Source organism: Mesoplodon bidens, assembly GCF_964165515.1.
Source record: "Mesoplodon bidens genome assembly, chromosome: 13".
Taxonomy (NCBI): Eukaryota; Metazoa; Chordata; class Mammalia; order Artiodactyla; family Ziphiidae; genus Mesoplodon; species Mesoplodon bidens.
Window position 1 is genome coordinate 40,546,959 of NC_138169.1, and position 24,256 is coordinate 40,571,214.

The following is a 24,256-nucleotide window of genomic DNA, read 5'->3' on the forward strand; positions in this document are numbered from 1 at the left end:
ATCTGAGCTTTGGTTCCTGTGATAGAGCTGTTTGTTGGAGCTGGCATGGACTCTTGGAGCAGGGTCCTATGAGATCTTGTTAGTAACTGTCTCTTGGATTTGGTGAATCTCTGCACTAGACCCCGGGTTGAAAGTAAGAAACCTGACCCATCTCACAGGACTACTCTAGATTTTTGTGAAGATGTTGATATTCAACACACCTTCAGTACACTCAGCACTTGCTTGCTCCTGTGTTGATTTATCGTTATATAACATTAATAGAGAAGAAAGAGCTGGGACTTTGGAGTCAGACAAACTTAAGTTAGAAATCTGGCCCTCGGTTTACCATCTCCTGACCTTTGGCAAGTGTTTAAACATCTCCGGATCTTAGTGTCACCACCTGTAAAATGGAGATAGTAAGCGAGATCGGGGGACTTGAAATAGCGTCTGCAAAGTGCTTTGTTCTCATAATCACTCAATGGTACCATGCGGGACCGTGCTGACTCAGTTTTTCACACAGGAGCAACGGATCTTATACTTCAGTTAAACAAACAAACAAACAAACAACTTTTCAGTAACTGAGGTGTGCTTTGCTACATGCCCAGGTTTCGGTGTGAATGCCAGCACCACACCTGTGGGGAGACATGTGATCGCTGTTGTGCAGGGTACAATCAGAGGCACTGGCGGCCTGCCACGCGGGAGCAGCGCAATGAGTGTGAAGGTGAGTGTGGGGGAGGGGTGCTAGGAAGCGAGGCCCCACCCATGGTCCCCATCCCCCCATCTCTAAGGACTGATGCAGTGTTTTCCCCGTGCTCATGAAGAGGGCGAGATCATGTCGGTCTTAGGGGCTCAGAACTGTCTGATGCAGCAAATAACTCACAGACTGGAGGTAACAGTGCCCCACTCTAAATTCAGATACAAATATGAGAACAAAAATAACAACACTAACGCTCATTAATATATATTAAGCATTCACTATATGCAAGGATTGGGCTTTGACAATTGGCCTTTCTTTTTAGCAATCTAAAATGTGTTGCAGCCACTATTAAATGGTAAACCCTTATCATTTCTTAGGATGTGATACTGGATTGGAATCCTAATTATTGTGAGGACCGACATTCAGAGAAGGTGGTGAGATTGATGTCTAAACAGAGAGCTGGAAGTATTGAGGGAATAGGACTGAGGGGGATGCAGGATGGAGGGGACCAGAGAAGGAAGGAAGAAAGAGGAGAGGCTGCTTTTAATTATGGGCACAATATAAAGTAAGAAGACTGTTATTTAAACAAACAAGCCCATGACATCCAACTGAAGATTTTCTTTTAAACCCATCTTCTTAGAAGGCCATATATTTATTCCAATTGCTGGAAACATTTTTGGAACTTTTAGTTATTGGCTTTGGAGACTGTGGCCTATTTTTTCTGAATATTCTTAGCATTTGAAGACGGATTTGGTTTTTTTTTTTTTTTTGTGGTACGCGGGCCTCTCACTGTTGTGGCCTCTCCCCTTGTGGAGCGCAGGCTCCGGACGCGCAGGCCCAGCGGCCATGGCTCACGGGCCTAGCCGCTCCGCGGCATGTGGGATCCTCTCGGACCGGGGCACGAACCCGTGTCCCCTGCATCGGCAGGCGGACTCTCAACCACTGCGCCACCAGGGAAGCCCGGATTTGTTTTTCTGAAGTGACCAAAAGGCGTTTGGATCCAGGTTTGTTGAACTAGATGTGTGAGAAAGAATCTGTACTTTATACTTTCTGGCCAAATAGTTCTTGTAATTTTAAGAGATGAGACTGATGATCTCTGTGACCAGCAAAATTACTGAAAATGCATTTCCAGTGGGGAATTCTGAGCACGCTTTGAGAGATGCTAACATTGTTGGAAGGTGTTGCTCAAGGTGAACGCTCAGGTGATCTCTAGGTCCAGGTCGTTACCCGGATGGCCATTCTCACTTTAGAGTCATAGTTAACAGGTTCCTGTGCAGTGAATTCCTGAGTCCTCACCCCTAGATAACAAGGCCCCAAAGAGGGAAAAGTAATAATCGGGGGTTGTTTCTTCCAATACTTTCAGGTGCTGGTTTAGGATACTTTGACTGAATAAGTACACTTTTCTTTTTACACTTGCCAAAATGGTTAAAAATTATAAACAGCCTATGGAAATCAGACCTGTTAAGATATATGTTAGATGCTTTCTAAATTCCATTTGAGTTACTGCAATTCAAAATAAATAGACTTCTTAAGAAATAACTGACATAGTAAATGTAAATGCTTAGAATTTAAAAAATAATCATGGCACCACTGAGGAAATGAAAATAAGAAAGGGCTCAGTTTGTTAAAAACAGGGTAACTTGAAAACCTAATCCTAATAGATTTATCCGAGAACTTGGTTAAAACACATAAATTCCTAGAAAGACTTGGAAAATCGGATCTAGGTGGAAAGTAGTGAATATATATTCTGCCTAAGAGAGAATGAGTGTTTTACTTGTTAGACCTTTTTTCATCTTGGCAAAGATGAAAATCCTAAATGGGGTTTAAATCATATTTCCTAATTTTAGAAGCATCATACAGTACTTGTAGATAACTTGGAAATTTTTTTTAAGTAAAATCATTAATACTTTTACTACCCAAAGAGAACCACTATTAATATTTTGTTAGGTATTTTTTTCATGCATACTTTAAATGCTCAAGGGTATATTATTTATACAATTTTATATCCTGAGCTTTTTCACTTGATATTTTAAAATATTTTCCCATATCATTAAAAACTCTTTGACATCTTTTTTGATGGCACATATTCAATAGTATTGTTCTCTGGATTCAAGTGTATTTAAAAAGTGTTTGAGTACTTACTGTGTACTGGGGACGATGCTCTATTACAGACAACACAGGAGCAGTTCTTGACTTCACAAAACTGACAGGCAAGCAAATATACTGTTGTTTGCTTAGCCATTTCCCTATAATTAGATGTTAGGATTATTTCCAATTGATCACTATTATAGATAGTGCTGGGATGAAAGGCTTAGAGTGTTGACTGGGAATAGGTTTTGGAGTCACAGAAAGACAAGTCAGGATTCTGCCTCTCTTACTCGTGAAGTCTGTGACTATGTGCACATCCCTTAACCTCTCTAAGCCTCAGCCTCCCCATCTGGGCTACAGGCATAATAGCACCACCCTTAGAAAGTTATTGTGCAGATTAAATGAGATAATGCACGTAAAATGCTTTTCACAGTGTACCAAGAACTCAGTTATTCTTATTTATTTATTTATTTATTTATAGGCTGCCTTGAGTCTTAGTTGTGGCACGTGGGATCTTTGTTGAGGCATGCGGGATCTTTTTTCGTTGCAGTGCATAGGCTCTTTGTTGTGGTGTGCGGGCTACTCTCTAGCTGTGGAGTGTGGTTTTTCTCTTCTCTAGTTGTGGCGCGTGGGTTCCAGAGCGCATGGCCTCTGTAGTTTGTGGCAATGCAGGCAGTAGTTGAGGTGCACGAGCTCAGTAGTTGTGGCACTCGGGCTTTAGTTGCTCTGCGGCATGTGGGATCTTAGTTCTCTGACCAGGGATTGAACCTGCGTCCCCTGCATTGTAAGGCGGATTCTTTACCACTGGACCACCAGGGAAGTCCCTCAGTTATTCTTGACAATAGCAGTAGTAGTAATATTCTCTTTGTGCATAAAGCTTAATTGGCATTTTGGTTTAACTTAATTTGTAATTATATATCTTATTTTTTAAAAAAGAGAAACCTCTCTCACTTAATATCAGATAAAAGAAGGTATAAATTGCATATGATTATAGGCGGGTCTTTGTGTAAAAATCCCCCCAATTTTCCACTGGGGGTATCCCTGGTGTTCCAGAATAGACATTCTTGTAGCTCAGTGAGCAACAATACCCTCTGGGGGAATTTACGAAGGCTATCATAGTCACGGTGGAGTACTAACTTAGAATGCTCTTTTTTCAGCATGCAACTGCCATGGCCACGCCATCGACTGCTACTATGATCCAGAAGTTGAGAGGCAGCGGGCAAGCTTGAATAGCCAAGGCATCTGTGCAGGTGGAGGGGTCTGCATTGACTGTCAGGTGAGGCACGATTTAAGTCAAAGCAGGAAATGAACACTCAGTAAGCCCTGCTCTAAAAAGATGTCAAGAAAGTGATATGCAATTCTAAGGGTTTTCTGATACCATTTCTCCACTTTTGTACACAGAAAGCTTCGTTAGCTGGATGTAATTTAGGGAAAATGGACTGAAGCATGTTTGTCCAAACTCCATTGATTAGATTCTTCATTTGGGTCTTTGCCTAAATGGAGGGGAGAATTCCTGGCTGTCATCCTGACTGCTATCCATCTTATATTAGAAAGGCTCTAAGATAGGAGGGCAAATAGGTATCAACTTCTGTGCTGACTCTAAATCCTGTTTTCAAATGGATTCTGAATCTAGAGGAAGTATATCATGATCAATTAATGATGTCTGCTGTTGACACTAAATAAGAAAAATGGATTTTTCATCCCTCCTATAAGGACGATTGGGTTCACTAGAATTTAGGTAAGAGGAGTGTATGGCAGAGGAGGGTATATGTATATCTGCCTTGAGATATTCATTAAAAATTGTGTGAAATGAGGGCTTCCCTGGTGGCGCAGTGGTTGAGAGTCTGCCTGCCAATGCAGGGGACACGGGTTCGTGCCCCGGTCTGGGAAGATCCCACATGCCGCGGAGCGGCTGGGCCCGTGAGCCATGGCCGCTGAGCCTGTGCGTCCAGAGCCTATGCTCCACAATGGGAGAGGCCACAACAGTGAGAGGCCCGCGTACCGCAAAAAAAAAAAAAAAAAAAAAAAATTGTGTAAAATGTTCATGAGTTTGGTCTATATTGTCATTTTGTCTTGTGTGCTTTTAGAGTGATGTGTCATTAATGTTGCCAGTAAGGAGGCACTCTTTATGTGAGATGCCCGTTTATGTGGAACCAGGGCTACACACCCTTAGAGAGACCCACCATTCTCCACCTGTCTCCCACTCCACACATTTTATATCATCTGTCACCATAGTTAATTAAAATACAAGTAAATATAAGTCATAGGTTTGTTACAAATCACAGGGTTTCACGGATAAGTGAAAGATCCCAGGATCTTCTTAAAGCTATGCATTACAAGACCTTCAGGTGATTTGCATGCACATTAAAGTTGCAGAAGCACTGGACTGTCTGCAATCTGATGAAGGGTATTTATGAAAACCCTACAACTAACATCATGTAAGTGATGAAATATTGAACTCTTTCCTTCTAAAGACTGGGAACAAGAAAGGATGCTTGCTTTCATCACTTTTGTGAAGCAGTGCCATGGAGGTGCTAACCTCTGCATAAGACAAGAAAAAGAAACAAAAGGTATTAAGATTGGAAAGGAAGAAGTAGAACTGTTTCTATTTGTAGATGACATGATTCTTTATGTAAAACCTAAGGAATGTACAAAATAATTACTAGAACTAATAGAATTTAGTAATATTGCAGGATACAATGATAATATAGAAAAACCAGCTGTATATACTAGTAGCAAACAATAGGAAAATGAAATTAAAATTCAATTAAAAATAGTAACAAAGAACATAAAATGCTTAGGACTAAATTTAGCAAAAGACATGCAAGACCTCTATATTAAAGCTAAAAAAACTTTTCTGAGAGAAATCTAGAAAGACTAAATAAATAGAAAGATGTAATATATTTGTGGATTGGAAGATTCAGTATTATTAAGATACCAGTTCCCCCCAAATTGCTCTACAGAATTAATTCAGGTTATTTTTTTTTAAAAGAAGTTGACAAATGGATTCTAAAATTTATATGGTTATGTAAACGACCTAGAATATCCAAAACCATCTTGAAGAAACAGAATAAAATTGGAGGACTTATATTATCTTACTTCAAGATTAACTATAAAGCTACAGTAATGAAAACATGGTGCTATTGACATAAGACTAGAAGAATAGATCTGTGTAGCAGAATAGGGAGCACAGAAACAGACTCACATGTGGACATTTTATTTTATTAATTTATTTTATTTTATTTATTTTTGGCTGCGTTGGGTCTTCGTTGCTGCCCGCGGGCTTTCTCTAGTTGCGGCGAGCAGGGGCTACTCTTTGTTGTGGTGCACGGGCTTCTTTTTGCGATGGCTTCTCTTGTTGTGGAGCACAGGCTCTAGGTGCGCGGGCTTCAGTAGTTGTGGCTCGTGGGCTCTAGAGCGCAGGCTCAGTAGTTGTGGTGCACAGGATTAGTTGCTCCGTGGCATGTGGTGTCCTCCCGGACCAGGGCTCGAACCCGTGTCCCCTGCATTGGCAGGTGGATTCTTAACCACTGCGCCACCAGGAAAATCCCTGGACATTTTATTTTTGATAAAAGTACCAAAGCAATACAGTGACAGGGGGTGGGAGAGAAGAGAAAAGTCCTTTCAACAAATGGTTCTGGAGTAACTGGATTTATATGGGAAAAAAATTAACTCGGACCCCGACCTCAAATCATACACAAAAACTAAATTGATATGGATCAGACCTAAAGTAAAATTAAAGCTTTTGAGAAAAATATAGGCAGATATCTTTGTGATTCGAGGATGAACAAAGTTTTCTTAGTTCATAGGAAGCAATAACCATGAAAAATTGACAAATTAGACTTCATCAAAATTAAAAACTTCTGCTCACAAAAGACACTGAAGAAAATGAATAGGCAAGCCATGAATAGGGAGAAAATATTCAGAAAACATAAATCTGACAAATGGTTGGTATCCAGGATACACAATATAAAGAACTCCCGCAGCTCAATAATGGAAAGACAAATAACCCAATACAATTGCAAATGATGTGAATAGCCACTTCACAAAAGTGGATGTATGAATGGCCAATGAGCATACAACAAAGGGCTTAACATCGTGAGTCATCAGAGAAATGTAAATTATAGTTACAGTGACTTACCCCCAATTTTGGTGAGGATGTGGAGCAACCGTACCTATCATGCATTGTTGGTGTGAGTGAAAAGTGGTACAATCACTTTGGGAAAATATCTGGCAGTTTTAAAAATATAATTAAACATACACCTACACCATGACTCACAAATTCCATGCTTAGGCGTTTATCCATGAGAAATGGGAATGTGTGTTTACAAAAAGTTTATAGCAGCTTTATGCACAATAGCCCCAAACTGGAAATAGCCCTGGTGGCCTTCAGTGGTAGAATGGAGGAACACACTCTGGCATATTTATACAGTGGAATACCAACGGGCAGTAGGAAGCAACAACCTATTGATGGTGCAACAACGTGCAAGAATCTTAACAGCATCGTGTTAAGTGAAAAAAAGCCTTCCCCCAAAGAATACCGATTGTATGAAGACCATTTAGATGAAATTTTGGGACAGGCAAAACTAATCAATAGTGGAGGGCTTCCCTGGTGGCGCAGTGGTTGAGAGTCCACCTGCCAATGCAGGGCACACGGGTTCGTGCCCCGGTCTGGGAAGATCCCACATGCTGCGGAGCGGCTGGGCCCGTGAGCCATGGCCGCTGAGCCTGCGCTTCCAGAGCCTGTGCTCCGCAACGGGAGAGGCCACAAAAGTGAGAGGCCCGCGTACTGCAAAAAAAAAAAAAAGAAAAGTGGAAAAAATCAGAACTGTGGTTCACTGTCGGAGCTGGTGGTGGGGATTGACTGGGAAGAGGCATGGGGACACTTTCAGGGTGGTTATATTGTTCTGTATCTAGATAGACATCTGAGTTTCACAGATATATGCATTTGTTATAACTCAGTGAATGTACAAGAGTTTTGCCCTTGTGTATAAATTTTATTTTATTTTATTTTATTTTATTTTATTTTATTTTATTTATTTATTTTGCGGTACGCGGGCCTCTCACTATTGTGGCCTCTCCCGTTGCGGAGCACAGGCTCCAGACGCACAGGCTCAGCGGCCATGGCTCACGGGCCCAGCCACTCCGCGGCATGTGGGATCTTCCCGGACCGGGGCACGAACCCGTGTTCCCTGCATCGGCAGGCGGACTCTCAACCACTGCACCACCAGGGAAGCCCCGTGTATAAATTTTATACCAAAAGAAAAAAACTATGAACAAACATTAAACTCCAGTTAATTATATGCATAACTTTAGCTATGCATATAATTAACTGGAGTTATTATAATAACAGTTAATATAAATAGCTAAAGTATTTAGGGGACGGTAACTGATATCTGCAATTTATTTTGAAATGCATAAATAAGATGGATTAATGGATGGGTAGAAGAATGAGTAAATGGATAATTATGTGAAAAAACAAGTGTAGTAAAATGTTAATGGTACACTCTAGTAGAGGGAGTATAGGTGTTTTTTGTGAAATTTGAATTTTTTGGTCATAAAATATTGGGGGAAAGAGCAATGAAAGAAGGCAAGAGCACAACATTTCTGGATTGACTCCTTGATTCCTTTCTGTTTGATAAAATATTGTTGCTCTTAATTAAGGTTGAAGATTACCCATGTTATTTTAGATGATGCTGGAAGATGCTTTATCTCCATTAACTAAAACAGAGTCTTTAGCTTCTTCCATGGAGACACGACTTCTAATCTAAGTCTTGAACTGTTTGTGTCCCTAATGTGTCCGTCTCACTATTTCCAAACTGCTTGTTTTTCTCTCTCTTTCACACACATACACGTACCACACAAAGCTAAGAGATGGGATCAAGAAACAGACGGAGCACATATGGCTACGTTCCCTTCTGCAACAAATCCTACAAAATGACAGGAAAGATACCAAACAAGCAAAATACTCTCTCCTTCCAGAATCCACAATAGCATGAAAAATAAGAAAGAGTGTTATCAACAGACCAGCAGTTTCAAAAGATTCCTGAAAGATAGGAAGCAGAAACAGATACATGCAGGAGAACACAGCTGTGATTATTGGAACAATTTGGAGGTACTCCAAGAGGCAACAGATAGAAGAAATTAACTGTGGAGCTACATTTAAACCTATAAAACATTATTGAAGTTTATAAAAGAAGACCTATATGGAAAGGCATAATATGTTTCCAGACTCAGTATTATAAATATACCATTTTTTCAAAACCAATCTATAAATTCAGTGCAATTTTAATCAGATTTTATTTATTTATTTATTTATTTTTGGCTGTGTTGGGTCTTCGTTTCTGTGCGAGAGCTTTCTCCAGTTGCGGCAAGCGGGGGCCACTCTTCATCGCAGTGCGCGGGCCGCGGCCTCGCTTGTTGCAGAGCACAGGCTCCAGATGCGCAGGCTCAGTAATTGTGGCTCATGGGCCCAGTTGCTCCGCGGCATGTGGGATCTTCCCAGACCAGGGCTCGAACCTGTGTCCCCCACACTGGCAGGCAGATTCTCAACCACTGCACCACCAGGGAAGCCCTCAATCAGATTTTTAATGAAGATTGACAGACTGATTCTAAAGTTCTTATCAATAAAAGAGTATATGAGAATAGACAAGTAGCTTAGAAAAGATGAACAATGACGGGAGAAATTTGTCTTGTGAGATATCAGAATATACCGTGAATCTGTATTAATTGAGTGTGGACTCAATGCAAGGATAGATAATTCAATAGAGCCTAATAGAGAATTTAGAAACAAATTCATGCAGATATTAAAATTTGGTTTGTGGTAAAATTGGCATTTCTGATGGAAGAGAAAGATGGATAGTACATAAATGATGTTGAATAATTGGCTCTTCATTTGGGAAGAAAATGTAACCCTATCTTATGCCATATACAGAGGGACATGGGGAGTCTTGCACAGGAAGGGAGGAGAACGGGTGCAGCTACAGCAGGGCAGATGATTTGGTGAGCTACGTGGTGATGCTTCAAGATGAAATCTGAGTTTGCTGGTAGAACACGCATACCGTACAGCAAGGTCTGCCTATCAGAAACCCAGTTGCCTTAGTCACTTCAGGCCATTATAACAAATATACCATAGACTGGGTAGCTTACACAATAAACCGTTATTTCTCATAGTTCTGGAGGCTGTGAAGTTCAAGATCAAGGTGCCAGCACATCCAGTGTCTGGTGAGAGCCCTCTTCCTGGCTGGCTGATGGCCATTGTCTTGTATTCTCACATGGAGGAGAGAGAGAGAAAGGAAGGAAGCTCTCTCTGTCTCTTCTTATAAGGGCACTAATCCCATCATGAGGGCTCAATCCTCATGATCTGATTACCTCCCCAGGCCCCATTTCCAAATACATTAGGGATTAGGTTTCCACAAATGAACTTGGGGGGAACACGAACATTTATTCCATAGCACCAGCTAACCTGACTGTTTCCTGCCTTTTCTGTGCAGTGCTGGTAATGGGAGAATGATGAAATCTCTGCCATCAGTCTGGGCAGGTAACAGGAAGTGGGAACATCACAGGCAGGCTGGGCCTGGGGACTTTCAGGTAGCCAAGCAGCCAGCATGTAAGAGCCAGATCGTTATCCTGCAGGGCACGTGGTTGTCAGAGATGGCTGTTTTCTCACGTGGTATTGATTTCGCTTTTGTTTCTTGGGTTTACTATTTTAAGTGTTGGTTTGGGGGTATGTGACATTTTACATAGGGTGGTCCATTCTCTGGGATATGGCATTTGAGTAAAGACCTGAAAGAAGCGAGAGAATGGACCAGGCATCTGTCTGGGGGACAGCTTTCCAGGTGGAGGGGACGGCAGGGCAAAGGGCCTTGAGAGGGAACAAGGGGCCCTCGTGGCTGGAGGGGAGTGAGCAGGGCTAGATGTGTCAGAGAGGTCACAGAGGCCAGATCACTTTGACCTTCAGATGGAATATCAGATGGGGTCTTCCCAGGAGAGTGTGGCCAACGAGTGGACTAGCCAACAGTCTTGTTGTACTTGAGGTTCACGGAAGTAGAAGTCAGCAACAGTGTTGTAGGTGTGGTCAAGGAATTGAGGGAAAGAGAGAGAGTCAGAGAGAGATGGCGTTTAACTGAAGATTGAAAAGCATGTAGGAAAAGTTTTGCTTGGAGGAATTAGGACCTGAGAATTATCAGAGCAGGGCCTGAGGTTTCTAGGTGGGTGTTCCTTAGAAAGCCTCTCTAGATGGTGCCAAGGGAAAAGAAGTAGGTGGGGGTGGGCTTACCTCCTGCACAGATCCCATCGGTGCCCACCCCACTCTTTAGCTTGGGTAATGGAGGCTTTCTCATCTCGTGTTGTGTCGTATGTATGCAAATCCAGACACCCACTTCTCCCGGCAAGAGTGCTTCCTAGCTACCTCCAACGTTGAAATCTGGAGCCACTACTGTCCTTGAGTCTCCGTCTGGTATTGGTCCAACCATGACCTTGGTGTCCATGGATAAGTGGTGTATCTTGCCCTCAGGTGGTGTGGGTCCTAGAGAACCACCCAAAACTTGAAGGCAAACTACAGGTATTCTTAGGGTGATTTGTTGCTGTTCTTTGTGTTTTAAAAATATAACTTCTTTGTGGCAGGTGCTTCATTAGACAAACCTTGTGGTAAAGGGGAGAACCCAGGGTACCCACCTGAGAGAACTTTTTCTCATTTCCTACTCCAATGGGAAAAAAATTGGGAGCCAAGTTTAACCTGATGTCCTCTGTGTATTATAAGCCACAGTAGCAAACAACAGAGTTGAGAGGTTCATTGGCATTTGATGGAAGAGAGGGTGGACTACAGCTGTTTCCCGTTTGTCCAAGATGTTTATGCATGTAAACCTTAGGTCAGAGAAGTGGCCAGTATGGTTTTAGACCTCAATGTTAAAGTGAATTCAGATTTTAGCCCGCAGGACAAGGAGTGGTAATAAATAAAATTCTGTAATTAATAAAATCATCTAAAAGGGTAGAGGATACAGAAAGGGTCTTTGTTCTCCTCTCTGTGTTTCTATGCAGACTCCTTTTAAGTCAGTGTGTTATATTTGTTCAACTTCCTATTGCCTTTCCTTTCATTAGCGAAAGAACACTGTCCTTCTAATTGTTTCCAAATTAAAGAGAGAGAGAGAGGTGGAATTGAGCTAGATCCATGGTATATAGTTCTTGGAAATTGATGATGCATGTTGGGTAATTTGATTTTCTGGCAATTACAAGGATTAGCCGTGAAATATGAAAGCCTGCCTTGTATTGTACTTTAAAATGAGCTCTGTGTATGAAGCACATGCCTACATTTTCCATTCCCGTAGCAGAAATGTTTGAGAAATGGTTTCAGACTAAAGCAGAGATAAAATTTTGGAATGACGAGAGAAGAGGATCTGTATGTGCAGTCTTTTCCAAAATTGGAGAAGATAAAAATACACACATAACCCTTTATTCCTTGGGTTAAACCTAAGGGTGATTTATGATCCATTCATCACTACCAAATGAAGCTTTGAAGAGTGGTCCTCTAGAATTTTTGCTCACTCAAATGTCAGGTGCTTCGTTAAGTGGTAGAGAGGAAAACTTGGGTTGTCCAGTTCATGGAACTTACCCTCATTTCCTCTTCCAATGGGAAAAAAAATCCCAGAGCCAAGTTCAAGCCAGTGTCCTGTGGTAAATCTTAGAGATTCAAGGTCAAGATCAGTGCTTTTTTTTTTTTTTTTTGTGGTGACTTTTACATTACAATTGTGTATGACAGAATTACTTCTCTGGATGAATAGCACTTGTCCACTACTCTTCCCCCTAAGTTTCTTTTGTTTCTTTCTAGCATAACACAGCTGGTGTAAACTGTGAAAAGTGTGCTAAGGGCTATTACCGCCCTTACGGCGTTCCGGTCCGTGCCCCCGACGGCTGCATCCGTAAGTTTCATTCCAACTTGGTGCGTCTTAGACTTCAGGGAGGTCATCAGGCTAAATTCTGATTGGCTAGTAATTTCCTTTATTTTCTCTCTCTCTTCATATTATTGGTTCTACTCCTTACTAGCTGTGTGACTTCATGCAGTTACATAGTCTCTCCGAGAATCAGATTTCATATATATAAATGGAAATGATAATCTAGTCTCTAAGATTAAATGAAATGCAATCAAAACCACCTAGGAAAATACTGAGCATTGGGCTTGTCGCATACTAGGCCTGCAACAAATGTTTTCTGTTGTTTTGACACGTTTCTATGATCTCCGGTAATTTTAAATTTCATCAGAATTAGACTCAAGGCAACATAGTAATGATTTCACAAGGATGTAATAATAGTCATAATATTCAAAATAGTTATGATTTATTGAGCACTTGCTATATGCAAGGCATTGCCTAAATAATTTCAGAAATGTCTTATCTAATTATCATAACAAACTTAAGATAATGTATTATTAGTCTCATTTTTAGATATCAAGAAATCAAAGGGTCTGAGCAGTTAAATATTTTGGCCCAGGTGAGAGAACTACTAACTGGTAGGTCCAGAGTATAGTTCATATCTGTCTAGCGCTGCTGTAACATACCACTTCCGTTATACAGAAGAATGCCACTGTTTTTTTTTTCCTGTGGAATTATCAGTCGTAGATCAGATTATAGACTTTGTTCTGCATGTGTATTTTATTTGGTTCTTTTATGTTCTCTGGCTATGGCAGCTAGAAAACAGTTCCAGTCCTGAAATGGGCTTCTGTGCCCATCTTCCCCCCCAAATTCATTCATCATATCATTAATGTTTGAGAGCATCAAAATCCAAAGAATGTGTAAACTCTGATTTGTTCCTCTGTAGGGCATCTTAGTTACTAAAAGTGTGTCCTTGTTTTCCCTTGCTTTTCCACATCATCCTATGAAGTATGCCCATGATTTATCTTGTGCCCACGAAGAATCAGCTTTGGCAAAGGAAAACAGGACATCGTGAATAAACTCATGCCTTATTAGGAGCCTCAGTTTTCCATCACTTTCCTCGTTTCTTCCTTCATCACTGAAGTGGTCTCGTGGAGATATTAGAGGCTTAGCATAAAGAATCCACAGGACACATAAATCCTAAACAAATTAAGCAAAGGACACCAGGAGAAGCCAGGCTAGGGGATTGCTTGGCGCTCACGACTTCTCCAGCCTCCCAGTTCCTCACAGGACAGGGACTCAGCTGAGCTATGACAGTGTTTTTGCTGTCCAAGGTGAGGACTTTTGCCAGGTCAGGGGAAGCTCCCAAGTGAGGGTTCCCGAGTGTTTTACACCCAAGTGTGTCCCTCTGGAATGCAAACCCAATAGTCAGGCTGGTTGCAAAAACTGCTTTCAGTGGGCTGTATCACTTGATTCTAACATTTGGGTTACGGGCACGATCTTGCTGTGCTGTGCACAGATCATATATCAATGTCTAGGCATCCCACACTTGTGTCCACATCACAGCTGTGTAATGACGACCACTCTGTGGACATTCATAGTTGGCTCATAGCTGGGAGAGGCTGTGCCCAACAGCCCTGCCAGGAGCCATAGCATGCGCCCACCCCGCCCCTCCGGTGGTGGCTTGTGCAGGGTTGCCCCCTACACGGTGAACTGGGCGGTGCTCAGTGTAATAAACCACATCCTCGAGAACTTCTCGGTGTGACTGCTCATTAAAGCTTGTCTCTGAGGGTCCATGGGGTTCAGTCAATGCAAACCATCAACCAGGTGTGAAGTGGAAAACAGGCTGTGCCCTTTCAAGAATCCCTGGAAGCCAATGATGAAGTAGTAAACATTGCCTGAGAAGGATTAGGACGTATTTGCCTTAAGAGGTGCAGTGAAGGACGGACTCTTGGGGATTTCTCTTAGCCTGCAGTTGTCACCCCGACCACGCGGAGGACTGTCAGCAGGGCTCGGGCCGCTGCACCTGCAAGCCCAACTTCCGCGGAGACCACTGTGAGGAGTGTGCGGCCGGCTACCACCATTTCCCGGTTTGCTCCAGTAAGTCCCAGCGGCGGAAGGAGAGGCCTGGCTTCTTGGCGCTGACCTGGGCTTTGTGCATCGATCCCTGAGTGCATGGCAGGCATGGGGCAGGGGGGTGGTAGAGGGACAGAAATAGGGCCAGGAAGGTTCTATTTGTGTGGAAATGTTCCCCAAAGTTGGGAACATTACATTTTTATAAGTATGTTTTATAGTGTTATTTATCTCCAAAGTGTTAGGCTGTGTCATAGACATTACCATCTCAGCAGGTCAGAGGGTCAGATAGTGGCAGTTTCAACGTAATAGGAATCCATGTGTGGGGTTTTCCTTCATAAACCTAGAGTAAATGTCGCGGGCTTCCAGATGTTTGCGTGGGCACACGTAGTGTGTGTTGTAGTTCCAGTGGCCGGGGGGATGTGTCTGTTCTTTCCCACTGTACAGTAGAGCCCTCACCTTATCCCACTGCCGTGATCTAAGAGAACATCTCGGCATCTTGGAGAGAAATATACGTGTCTGTTAGAAACAGCGTAGAACGTGGAGCAGGGGAGTGTGTGAAGTCAGCTGTGCAGACTGTTCCAAGAGCCATGACCCTATTTGTTCTGCAATTAGTGTAAAAACTGGACTTTGGGGTCAGGACGGAGAAACACGCTCTCAGGAAGAGGCTACCCCATTGCTGCGTTAGTTCTTGCCCATTCCCACCTCACAACTCTGCCATCCCCGGAAAAGCATGTTGAGTTGTGGGGCTCTGCGGACAGGAGTGCACGTGTCCTGGCTCCCACCTGCTCTCCCAGGGTCATTGTTAAACAAGCACCCACTTCCACTGTCAAGTGTCCCAGTTTGGAGGATGAATTACATGATCATCTTAAAGTTAAAAGAACCAGTTTTTAAGCCCAAACATAGTGACACTGAATCAGGGCTCAATCAGTTTAGAATCTATAATGACTGGATAGAGGCTGAGCAGAAATTGCATTTTCATAAGCAAAGTTTTAGGGGAAAAGACTTGAAAGAAAACATTTTTAAAAAGCTAGTCTCGATGTTACATTAAAAAATAATAAAGATACTAAAGAAGTCCAGCTCAGCCCTGCTAGACTGGGACTTAGCTACTGTGAGCACGAAATATCCCTTTCTGTTCATTAATATACAAATTAGAATGTCTGAGCTATTGTGAGCACGAAATATCCATTTCTGTTCATTAATATACAAATCAGAATGTCTGACCATCCTGGTTCTATTACTAGATGCATTTTAAGTGTAGCAACATTTCCTTTCTTTCAGTTAGTTTCCACATGCTGCTTTCACTAAGTCTGAGAGGGCATCTTCCTAGGTAGTGCAATTTAATGTTTTACTTTACTGTCTACTTAATCATCCTTCTCTGTATTTTTTGATAAACTATTTTTCTAGGAATTCCCATTTTCCCTATTTCTACACCAAGTTCAGAAGATCCAGTAGCTGGAGATATAAAAGGCAAGTAACTTCTCTTTTGGTTTAACTTCAGTGAAGATGTTATGCTCCATATCCCTTTTCTACTTCCTGTGCACATGGCTATGTCCAAGTTCAAGTCATCCTCATGGGACCATGGTGGTGCCTTGCAGGTGTGTCGTATTTGGGCTTCTCACCCCCCACCATTCTCTACTCCAGTCTGTCCTTTGCAATGGCACCACCTGATGGAGACTAAGAAGAGTTTTTAGATTGTATGTTGCTAGATTGCTCAAAAACCTTCAGTAGCGGTCGGTTGCCTGCTGTGTTATTTGGTTCTCCATAAAGGGACTCTGAGAAAAGAATTGAGTGCAAGTAGTTAATTTGGGAGGTGACACCAGGAAACATCAGTAAAGGAATGAGTCTGAGATTGAAGGGAACCCTTATGAAGATGCGTTAGCGGTCATGGTCCTGCTGTAGCTCCTGGAGCTGCAGCCCTCGGAACAACTCTGGGAGGCAGCAGAGAACTTGCTCAGCGTTATCCCAATGGAACAGATAACTTCAGTCACCTGATGTGCATGGAGGGCTACCTCTGGGGCATTAACTTTCTGGGCCCAGCCTGCAGGGGGTCAGAGGAGCTCCTGCAGCCAGAAAAACACCCAGGGAAGAGAGTGGCAGGGGGATGCAGGAAGCAGCCTTTGGGGTGGAGAGGTGCTACACCTACCTAATCCCTGATTCTGCAAGTATTTTATGATCACCTGCTATGTGCATAGCACTGTTCTGGCTGCTGGGGACTTAGTGAAACGAATTTCCCAACTCTCCTGGAGCTTATATTTCAGTCGGGGGTGGGGGTGACTCCTACAATAACATATTTAATACACAAACAAGTAAAATCACTAACGTGATAGATTATGATATGCAGGGTTGTGTCCTGCACAAGGTGTTACTTTTAAATGGGAGTCATCCACAATGTAGGTGTAAATTAACCCATATGAGAGTATTCCAGGCCTTTGGGTTTGATTCTGGAGCTGTGAGCAGTTGGCTATGTGAACCCACAGTGGTGCTCACAGGGACACACATGCTCAGAAGGGCGTGGCACATTGCATGCACACAGCCCACGACCATCTGGGTCAGGCTTGGGTAACCCACCTGGTCTCGTCCCCCAGGATGGGGAAAGGCCTGATGGTCATGTGCTCATCTCACTGGGAGCACATGGACCCCTCTTCCTGGTGCGTCCGGAGTGTGAGTGGGCAGGGAAGGGGCACTGGTGGCCAGACAAGAACATGGTCTCTGGAGGCCCATCCTTGGTCAAGGAATTCAGGTTCTACAACAGTATGTTAGCTCCAGGTGCGTCGGCCATCAGTGCTGTGGAATAAATAAGGCCGAGAGAGAGAGGGTAGGAATGTGAGGTTTGCACATGTAAGTAGGTTGTCAGGGAACGCCTCGCTGAAGAGATGATTAAGCAGGGTCGTCAGGGGGCTGAGGGCTGAGCTCTGCAGGTGTCTGGGGAGAAGCATCTAGATGCAGGAAAGAGCAAGTGCAAAGTCCCTGGGGCAGGACATGCTGGGGGTGTTCCCTGAACAGAGAGAGACCAGGGGTGTGAAAGCAGAGTGAGCAAAGGGGAAGGGGTGAGGGGGGCAACCCGGGGACCAGATCGCAGGCCCTCGTCAGCCACTGCGCGGACATAGCCTCTACTCTGATGAGCCAGGAGAGTTCGGCACAGGGAGACAACGTTGCATTGGGGTGTGGCAACTGTGTTGAAGACCAACTGTAGGAGGAGGAGAGAAGAAGCAGGGAAGCCATCACGATGATGATCCGTGAAGAAGAGATGGTGGTGGCTGGGACCCCGGAGGTGTCAGTGGAGATGACAAGCAGTGCACAGACCGTGGATATAATCTGAGGATGCAACCCACAGGACTTGCCTGGGGGCTGCTGGGCAGAGGTGGACTTTGAGAGCAAGAGGACTGGGGGTGGCTCCCTGGCTTCTGGATGGAGCACACAAGGAGCGAAGGGGAGGGGGTGCCATTTGTTGAGCGGGAAAGGCCATCAGAAAGGAGAAGGCGGAGCGCGGGGACGGGCTGGGCAAGGGCCTGCAGACCCGTGGCAGGAGCCTGTGGATGCTCTCTTCTGGTCCTTCTCTTTTTCTTTGCTAAATAAGAATCAAGATGGGGGCAGAAACTGAGGCTGGGGAGAAGGCCTTGGAGTTGAGGAGAGAGAAGGTATGAAAGAGGAACGCGGGGAAGTGAATGGGCTGGGGGAGTGTCACGGGATTTGGGGCAGCACAAGGGCTCACCTGAGGTCAGCTCTCACGTGACCCACTTTACCATCCTGTGCCGTTTCCTGCTTGTGCCCTGCCCACACCCAGCTCCTCTGAGCAGACCACGGTGCTGGGGTATTATGTGGGGTATTGTCTTTAGCTTTCATCAGACACTTGGTCATCTGGGGACAGTAGCTGTGCCTGACTCGCTTTCTAATCCCCATAGCACCTGCCGTGGTATCCTGCCCACAGCAGGTATCAGCAAGTGCTTGCCTAAATGTTTGTCATTTGACTAGAATGGGACTCAACTTTTGAGCCTGGATTATGACACACATCTCTGGTTTCCTTCCACAAACATGTTTTAGATCTTTCATTTCTGGTCTGTTTCCAGTAATCCCTTTGTTATCCCATTCTTTTTTCTCCCCAACTAGATTGGTGGTGACTTCAGGGAAGGAAATTTAACTGAACTTGAAGGGAAGTTCAGACGTCTATTACAAAATATGAGGGAAGCCTCAGAACACAGCCTCGAGAAAAGAAGTTTCAATGAGTGCAGTTAGATTTATTTGGGCATTTGAAGGCACAGATACCCACTTCAATTTGGTTTCCACTAATGCATTTTTAAAACACCCAATTTGGGGCCTAACTTCTGGCAGTGAACATTAGAAGCACAGACATCTCAACTGCCAGGAGATACACAGCACTGGATGATACCAAGTCCCTCCCACCCCAGAGAATTTTATTTCATTAAGGCTCACTAATGCTTTTGTGTTTTCTGATACAGTGGTTCTTAAACAGGGCTATGTTTTAGAACCCCATGCTTTTACAAAGTATAAATTCCTGTGTTTCACCCCTAGATCTTTTTTTTCCCCAGTTAAATATCTTATTTAAAGTTTTCCATATATACATATAATTTCCTAAAGTTTGTTTATAAATTTCTTATGTATTTGTTCCTTTGAAGTTCCACTGTTCTTTTTTCTTTTACTCTTTTTTTTTAGTTTCTGCAGATACTAATTCCATGTTATGTTAATAATAGTGATGCATTTTTCTAAAAAAAATAGTATAACTTTCTAATTATCCTAAAAGATTTTACTAGGCAAATATCTAACTATTTAGCTAAAATAAATGTTCTTGCATTCTTATAGGTTAGTTGGGCCTGAAGTCAGCTACACAAACTCTGAGAGGCTATTTTTGGAATGAATCTTTGCATACTCAAAGCACATGTAGCATAGTTCATTCTTTTATTTTTAAATTTTTTTAAACATCTTTATTGGAGTATAATTGCTTTCCAGTGTTGTGTTAGTTTCTGCTGTATAACAAAGTGAATCAGCTATGCGTATACATATATCCCCATCTCCCCTCCCTCTTGCGTCTCCCTCCCACCCTCCCTATCCCACCCCTCTAGGTGATCACAAAGCACCGAACTGACCTCCCTGTGCTATGCAGCTGCTTCCTACTAGCTAGCTATTTTACATTTGGTAGTGTATATAGGTCAATGCCACTCTCTCACTTCGTCCCGGCTTACCAGTCCCTCTCCCTGTGTCCTCAAGTCCATTCTCTACGTCTGTGTCTTTATTCCTGTCCTGCCCCTACGTTCAACAGAACCTTTTTATTTTTTTTTAGATTCCATATATATGTGTTAGTGTACGGTATTTGTTTTTCTCTTTCTGACTTACTTCACTCTATATGACAGACTCTAGGTCCATCCACCTCAGTACAAATAACTCAATTTCATTTCTTTTTATGCCTGAGTAATATTCCATTGTATATATGTGCCACATCTTTATCCATTCATCTGTCAATGGACACTTAGGTTGCTTCCATGTCCTGGCTATTGTAAACAGTGCTGCAGTGAATATTGTGGTACATGTCTCTTTTTGAATTATGGTTTTCTCTGGGTATATGCCCAGTAGTGGGATTGCTGGGTCGTATGGTAGTTCTATTTTTAGTTTTTTAAGGACCCTCCGTACTGTTCTCCATAGTGGCTGTATCAATTTACATTCCCACCAACAGTGCAAGAGGATTCCCTTTTCTCCACACCCTCTCCAGCATTTATTGTTTGTAGATTTTTTGATGATGGCCATTCTGACCAGTGTGAGGTGATACCTCATTGTGGTTTTGATTTGCATTTCTCTAATGATGAGTGATGTTGAGCATCCTTTCATGTGTTTGTTGGCAATCTGTATATCTTCTTTGGAGAAATGTCTTTTTAGGTCTCCTACCCATTTTTGGATTGGGTTGTTTGTTTTTTTGATATTAAGCTACATGAGCTGCTTGTATATTTTGGAGATTAATCCTTTGTCAGTTGCTTCGTTTGCAAATATTTTCTCCCATTCTGAGGGTTGTCTTTTGGTCTTGTTTATGGTTTCCTTTGCTGTGCACAAGCTTTTAAGTTTCATTAGGTCCCGTTTCTTTATTTTTGTTATTTCCCTTTCTCTAGGAGGTGGGTCAAAAAGGATCTTGCTGTGATTTATGTCATAGAGTGTTCTGCCTATGTTTTCCTCTAAGAGTTTTATAGTGTCTGGCCTTACATTTAGATCTTTAATCCATTCTGAGTTTATTTTTGTGTATGGTGTTAGGACGTGTTCTAATTTCATTCTTTTACATGTAGCTCTCCAGTTTTCTCAGTACCACTTACTGAAGAGGCTGTCTTCTCTCCATTGTATATTCTTGCCTCCTTTATCAAAGATAAGGTGACCATATGTACGTGGGTTTATCTCTGGCCTTTCTATCCTGTTCCATTGATCTATATTTCTTTTTTTGTGCCACTACCATACTGTCTTAATTACTGTAGCTTTGTAGTATAGTCTGAAGTCAGGGAGCCTGATTCCTCCAGTTCCATTTTTCTTTCTCAAGATTGCTTTGGCTATTCGGGGTCTTTTGTGTTTTCATACAAATTGTGAAATTTTTTGTTCTAGTTCTGTGAAAAATGCCATTGGTAGTTTGATAGGGATGCATTGACTCTGTAGATAGTCTTGGGTAGTACAGTCATTTTTACAATGTTGATTCTTCCAATCCAAGAACATGGTATATCTCTCCATCTGTTTGTATCATCTTTAATTTCTTTCATCAGTGTCTTATAGTTTTCTGCATAGAGGTCTTTTGTCTTCTTAGGTAGGTTTATTCCTAGGTATTTTATTCTTTTTGTTGCAATGGTAAATGGGAGTGTTTCCTTAATTTCTCTTTCAGATTTTTCATCATTAGTGTACAGGAATGCAAGAGATTTCTGTGCATTAATTTTGTATCCTGTTACTTTACCAAATTCATTGATTGGCCTTAGTAGTTTTCTGGTGGCATCTTTAGGATTCTCTTGTATAGTATCATGTTAGCTGCAAACCGTGACAGTTTTACTTCTTTTCCGATTTGGATTCCTTTTATTTCTTTTTCTTCTCTGATTGCCATGGCTAAAACTTCCAGTACTATGTTGAATAGTATTGGTGAAAGTGGGCAACCTTGTCTTGTTCCTGATCTTACAGGAGATGGTTTCAGTTTTTCACCATTGAGAACAATGTTGGCTGTGTGTTTGCCATATATGGCCTTTACTATGTTGAGGTAGGTTCTCTCTATGCCTACTTTCTCTAGAGTTTTTATCATAAATGGGTGTTGAATTTTGTGGAAAGCTTTTTCTGCATCTATTGAGATGATCATACGGTTTTTATTCTTCAGTTTGTTAATGTGTATCACATTGATTGATTTGCGTGTATTGAAGAATCCTTGTGTTCCTGTGATAAACCCCACTTGATCATGGTCTATGATCCTTTTAATGTGCTGATGGATTCTGTTTGCTAGTATTTTGTTGAGGATTTTTGCATCTGTGTTCATCAGTGATATTGGCCTGTAGTTTCTTTTTTTGTGACATCTTTGTCTGGTTTTGGTGTCAGGGTGATGGTAGCCTCATAGAATGAGTTTGGGAGGTGTTCCTCCCTCTGCTATATTTTGGAATAGTTTGAGAAGGATTGGTGTTAGCTCTTCTCTAAATGTTTGATAGAATTCGCCTGTGAAGCCATCTGGTCCTGGGCTTTTGTTTGTTGGAAGATTTTTAATCACAGTTTCAACTTCAGTGCTTGTGATTGGTCTGTTTATATTTCCTAGTTCTTCCTGGTTCAGTCTTGGAAGGTTGTACTTTTCTAAGAATTTGTCCATTCCTTCCAGGTTGTCCGTTTCATTGGCATATAGTTGCTTGTTGTACTCTCTCATGATCCTTTGTATTTCTGCAGTGTCAGTTGTTACTTCTCCTTTTTCATTTCTAATTCTGTTGATTTGAGTCTTCTGCCTTTTTTTCTTCATGAGTCTGGCTAATGGTTTATCAATTTTGTTTATCTTCTCAAAGAACCATCTTTTAGTTTTTTTGATCTTTGCTATTGTTCCCTTCATTTCTTTTTCATTTATTTCTGATCTAATCTTTATGATTTCTTTCCTTCTGCTAACTATAGGTATTTTTGTTCTTCTTTCTCTAATTGCTTTAGGTGTAAGGTTACGTTGTTTATTAGAGATTTTTCTTGTTTCCTGAGGTAGGATTGTATTGCTATAACCTTCCCTCTTAGAACTGCTTTTGCTGCATCCCATAGGTTTTGGGTCACCGTTTTTTCATTGTCATTTGTTTCTAGGCATTTTTTGATTTCTTCTTTGATTTCTTCAGTGATCTCTTGGTTATTTAGTAGCATATTGTTTAGCCTCCATGTGTTTGTATTTTTTATAGTTTTTTCCTGTAATTGATATCTAGTCTCATAACGTTGTGGTCAGGAAAGATACTTGATGCAATTTCCATTTTCTTAAATTTACCAGGGCTTGATTTGTGACTCAAGATATGATCTATCCTGGAGAATGTTCCATGAGCACTTGAGAAGAAAGTGTGTTCTGTTGTTTTGTTTTGTTTTTGTTTATAAATTTATTTATTTTTGGCTGCGTTGGGTCTTTGTTGCTGCATGCGGGCTTTCTCTAGTTTCAGCGAGTGGGGTCTCCTCTTCATTGTGGTGCGTGGGCTTCTCATTGTGGTGGCTTCTCTTGTTGTGGAGCATGGGCTCTAGGCACTTGGGCTTCAGTAGTTGCAGCACGCGGGCTCAGTAGTTGTGGCACATGGGCCCTAGAGCACACAGGCTTCAGTAGTTGTGGCCCGTGGGCTCAGTAGTTGTGGCTCACGGGCTCTAGAGTGCAGACTCAGTAGTTGTGGCACGTGGGCTTAGTTGCTCTGTGGCATGTGGGATCTTCCCGGACCAGGGCTTGAACCCATGTCCCCTGCATTTGCAGGCAGATTCTTAACCACTGTGCCACCAGGGAGCCCTCTTCTGTTGGTTTTGGATGGACTGTCCTATAAATAGCAATTAAATCCATCTTGTCTAATGTGTCATTTTAAGCTTGTGTTTCCTTATTTATTTCATTTTGGATGATCTGTCCATTTGTGAAAGTGGGGTATTAAAGTCGATTTCCCCTATTATGGCTGTTAGCGTTTGTCTTATGTATTGAGGTGCTCCTATGTTGGGTACCTAAATATTTACAATTGTTATATCTTCTTCTTGGATTGATTCCTTGATCATTATGTAGTGGCCTTCTTTGTCTCTTGTAATAGTCTTTATTTTAAAGTCTATTTTGTCTGATATGAGAATTGCTACTCCAGCTTTCTTTTTATTTCCATTTGCATGGAATATCTTTTTCCATCCTCTCACTTTCAGTCTGTATGTGTCCCTAGGTCTGAAGTGGGTCTCTTGTAGATGGCATATATCACCCCCAGATCTTAAATCTAGATTTCGAGGGTGAAGTTTAGGCTGGTATTTCGCACAGGTTTTCCAGATGATTCTGTTATATGTCTCTTGTTAAGAACAACTGCTCTAGTTAGTAGAAATTCCTGTTCAGTGGTTGGCAGACTTTCCTGTAAAGATA

The 24,256-nt window shown here is 42.2% G+C and overlaps 1 protein-coding gene across 3 annotated transcripts in view; it reads left to right on the forward strand.

The window, feature by feature from the left end:
• LAMA3 (laminin subunit alpha 3) overlaps window positions 1–24,256 on the forward strand; it is a 252,215-nt gene that overhangs the window by 71,001 nt on the left and 156,958 nt on the right. For all 3 annotated transcript variants that reach the window (XM_081251703.1, XM_081251700.1, XM_081251701.1), the window contains exons 7-11: window positions 585–700; window positions 3,922–4,040; window positions 12,591–12,681; window positions 14,599–14,730; window positions 16,111–16,173. In XM_081251703.1, the coding sequence (XP_081107829.1) occupies window positions 585–700; window positions 3,922–4,040; window positions 12,591–12,681; window positions 14,599–14,730; window positions 16,111–16,173 (521 nt within the window). The remainder of the gene's footprint in view (window positions 1–584; window positions 701–3,921; window positions 4,041–12,590; window positions 12,682–14,598; window positions 14,731–16,110; window positions 16,174–24,256) is intronic.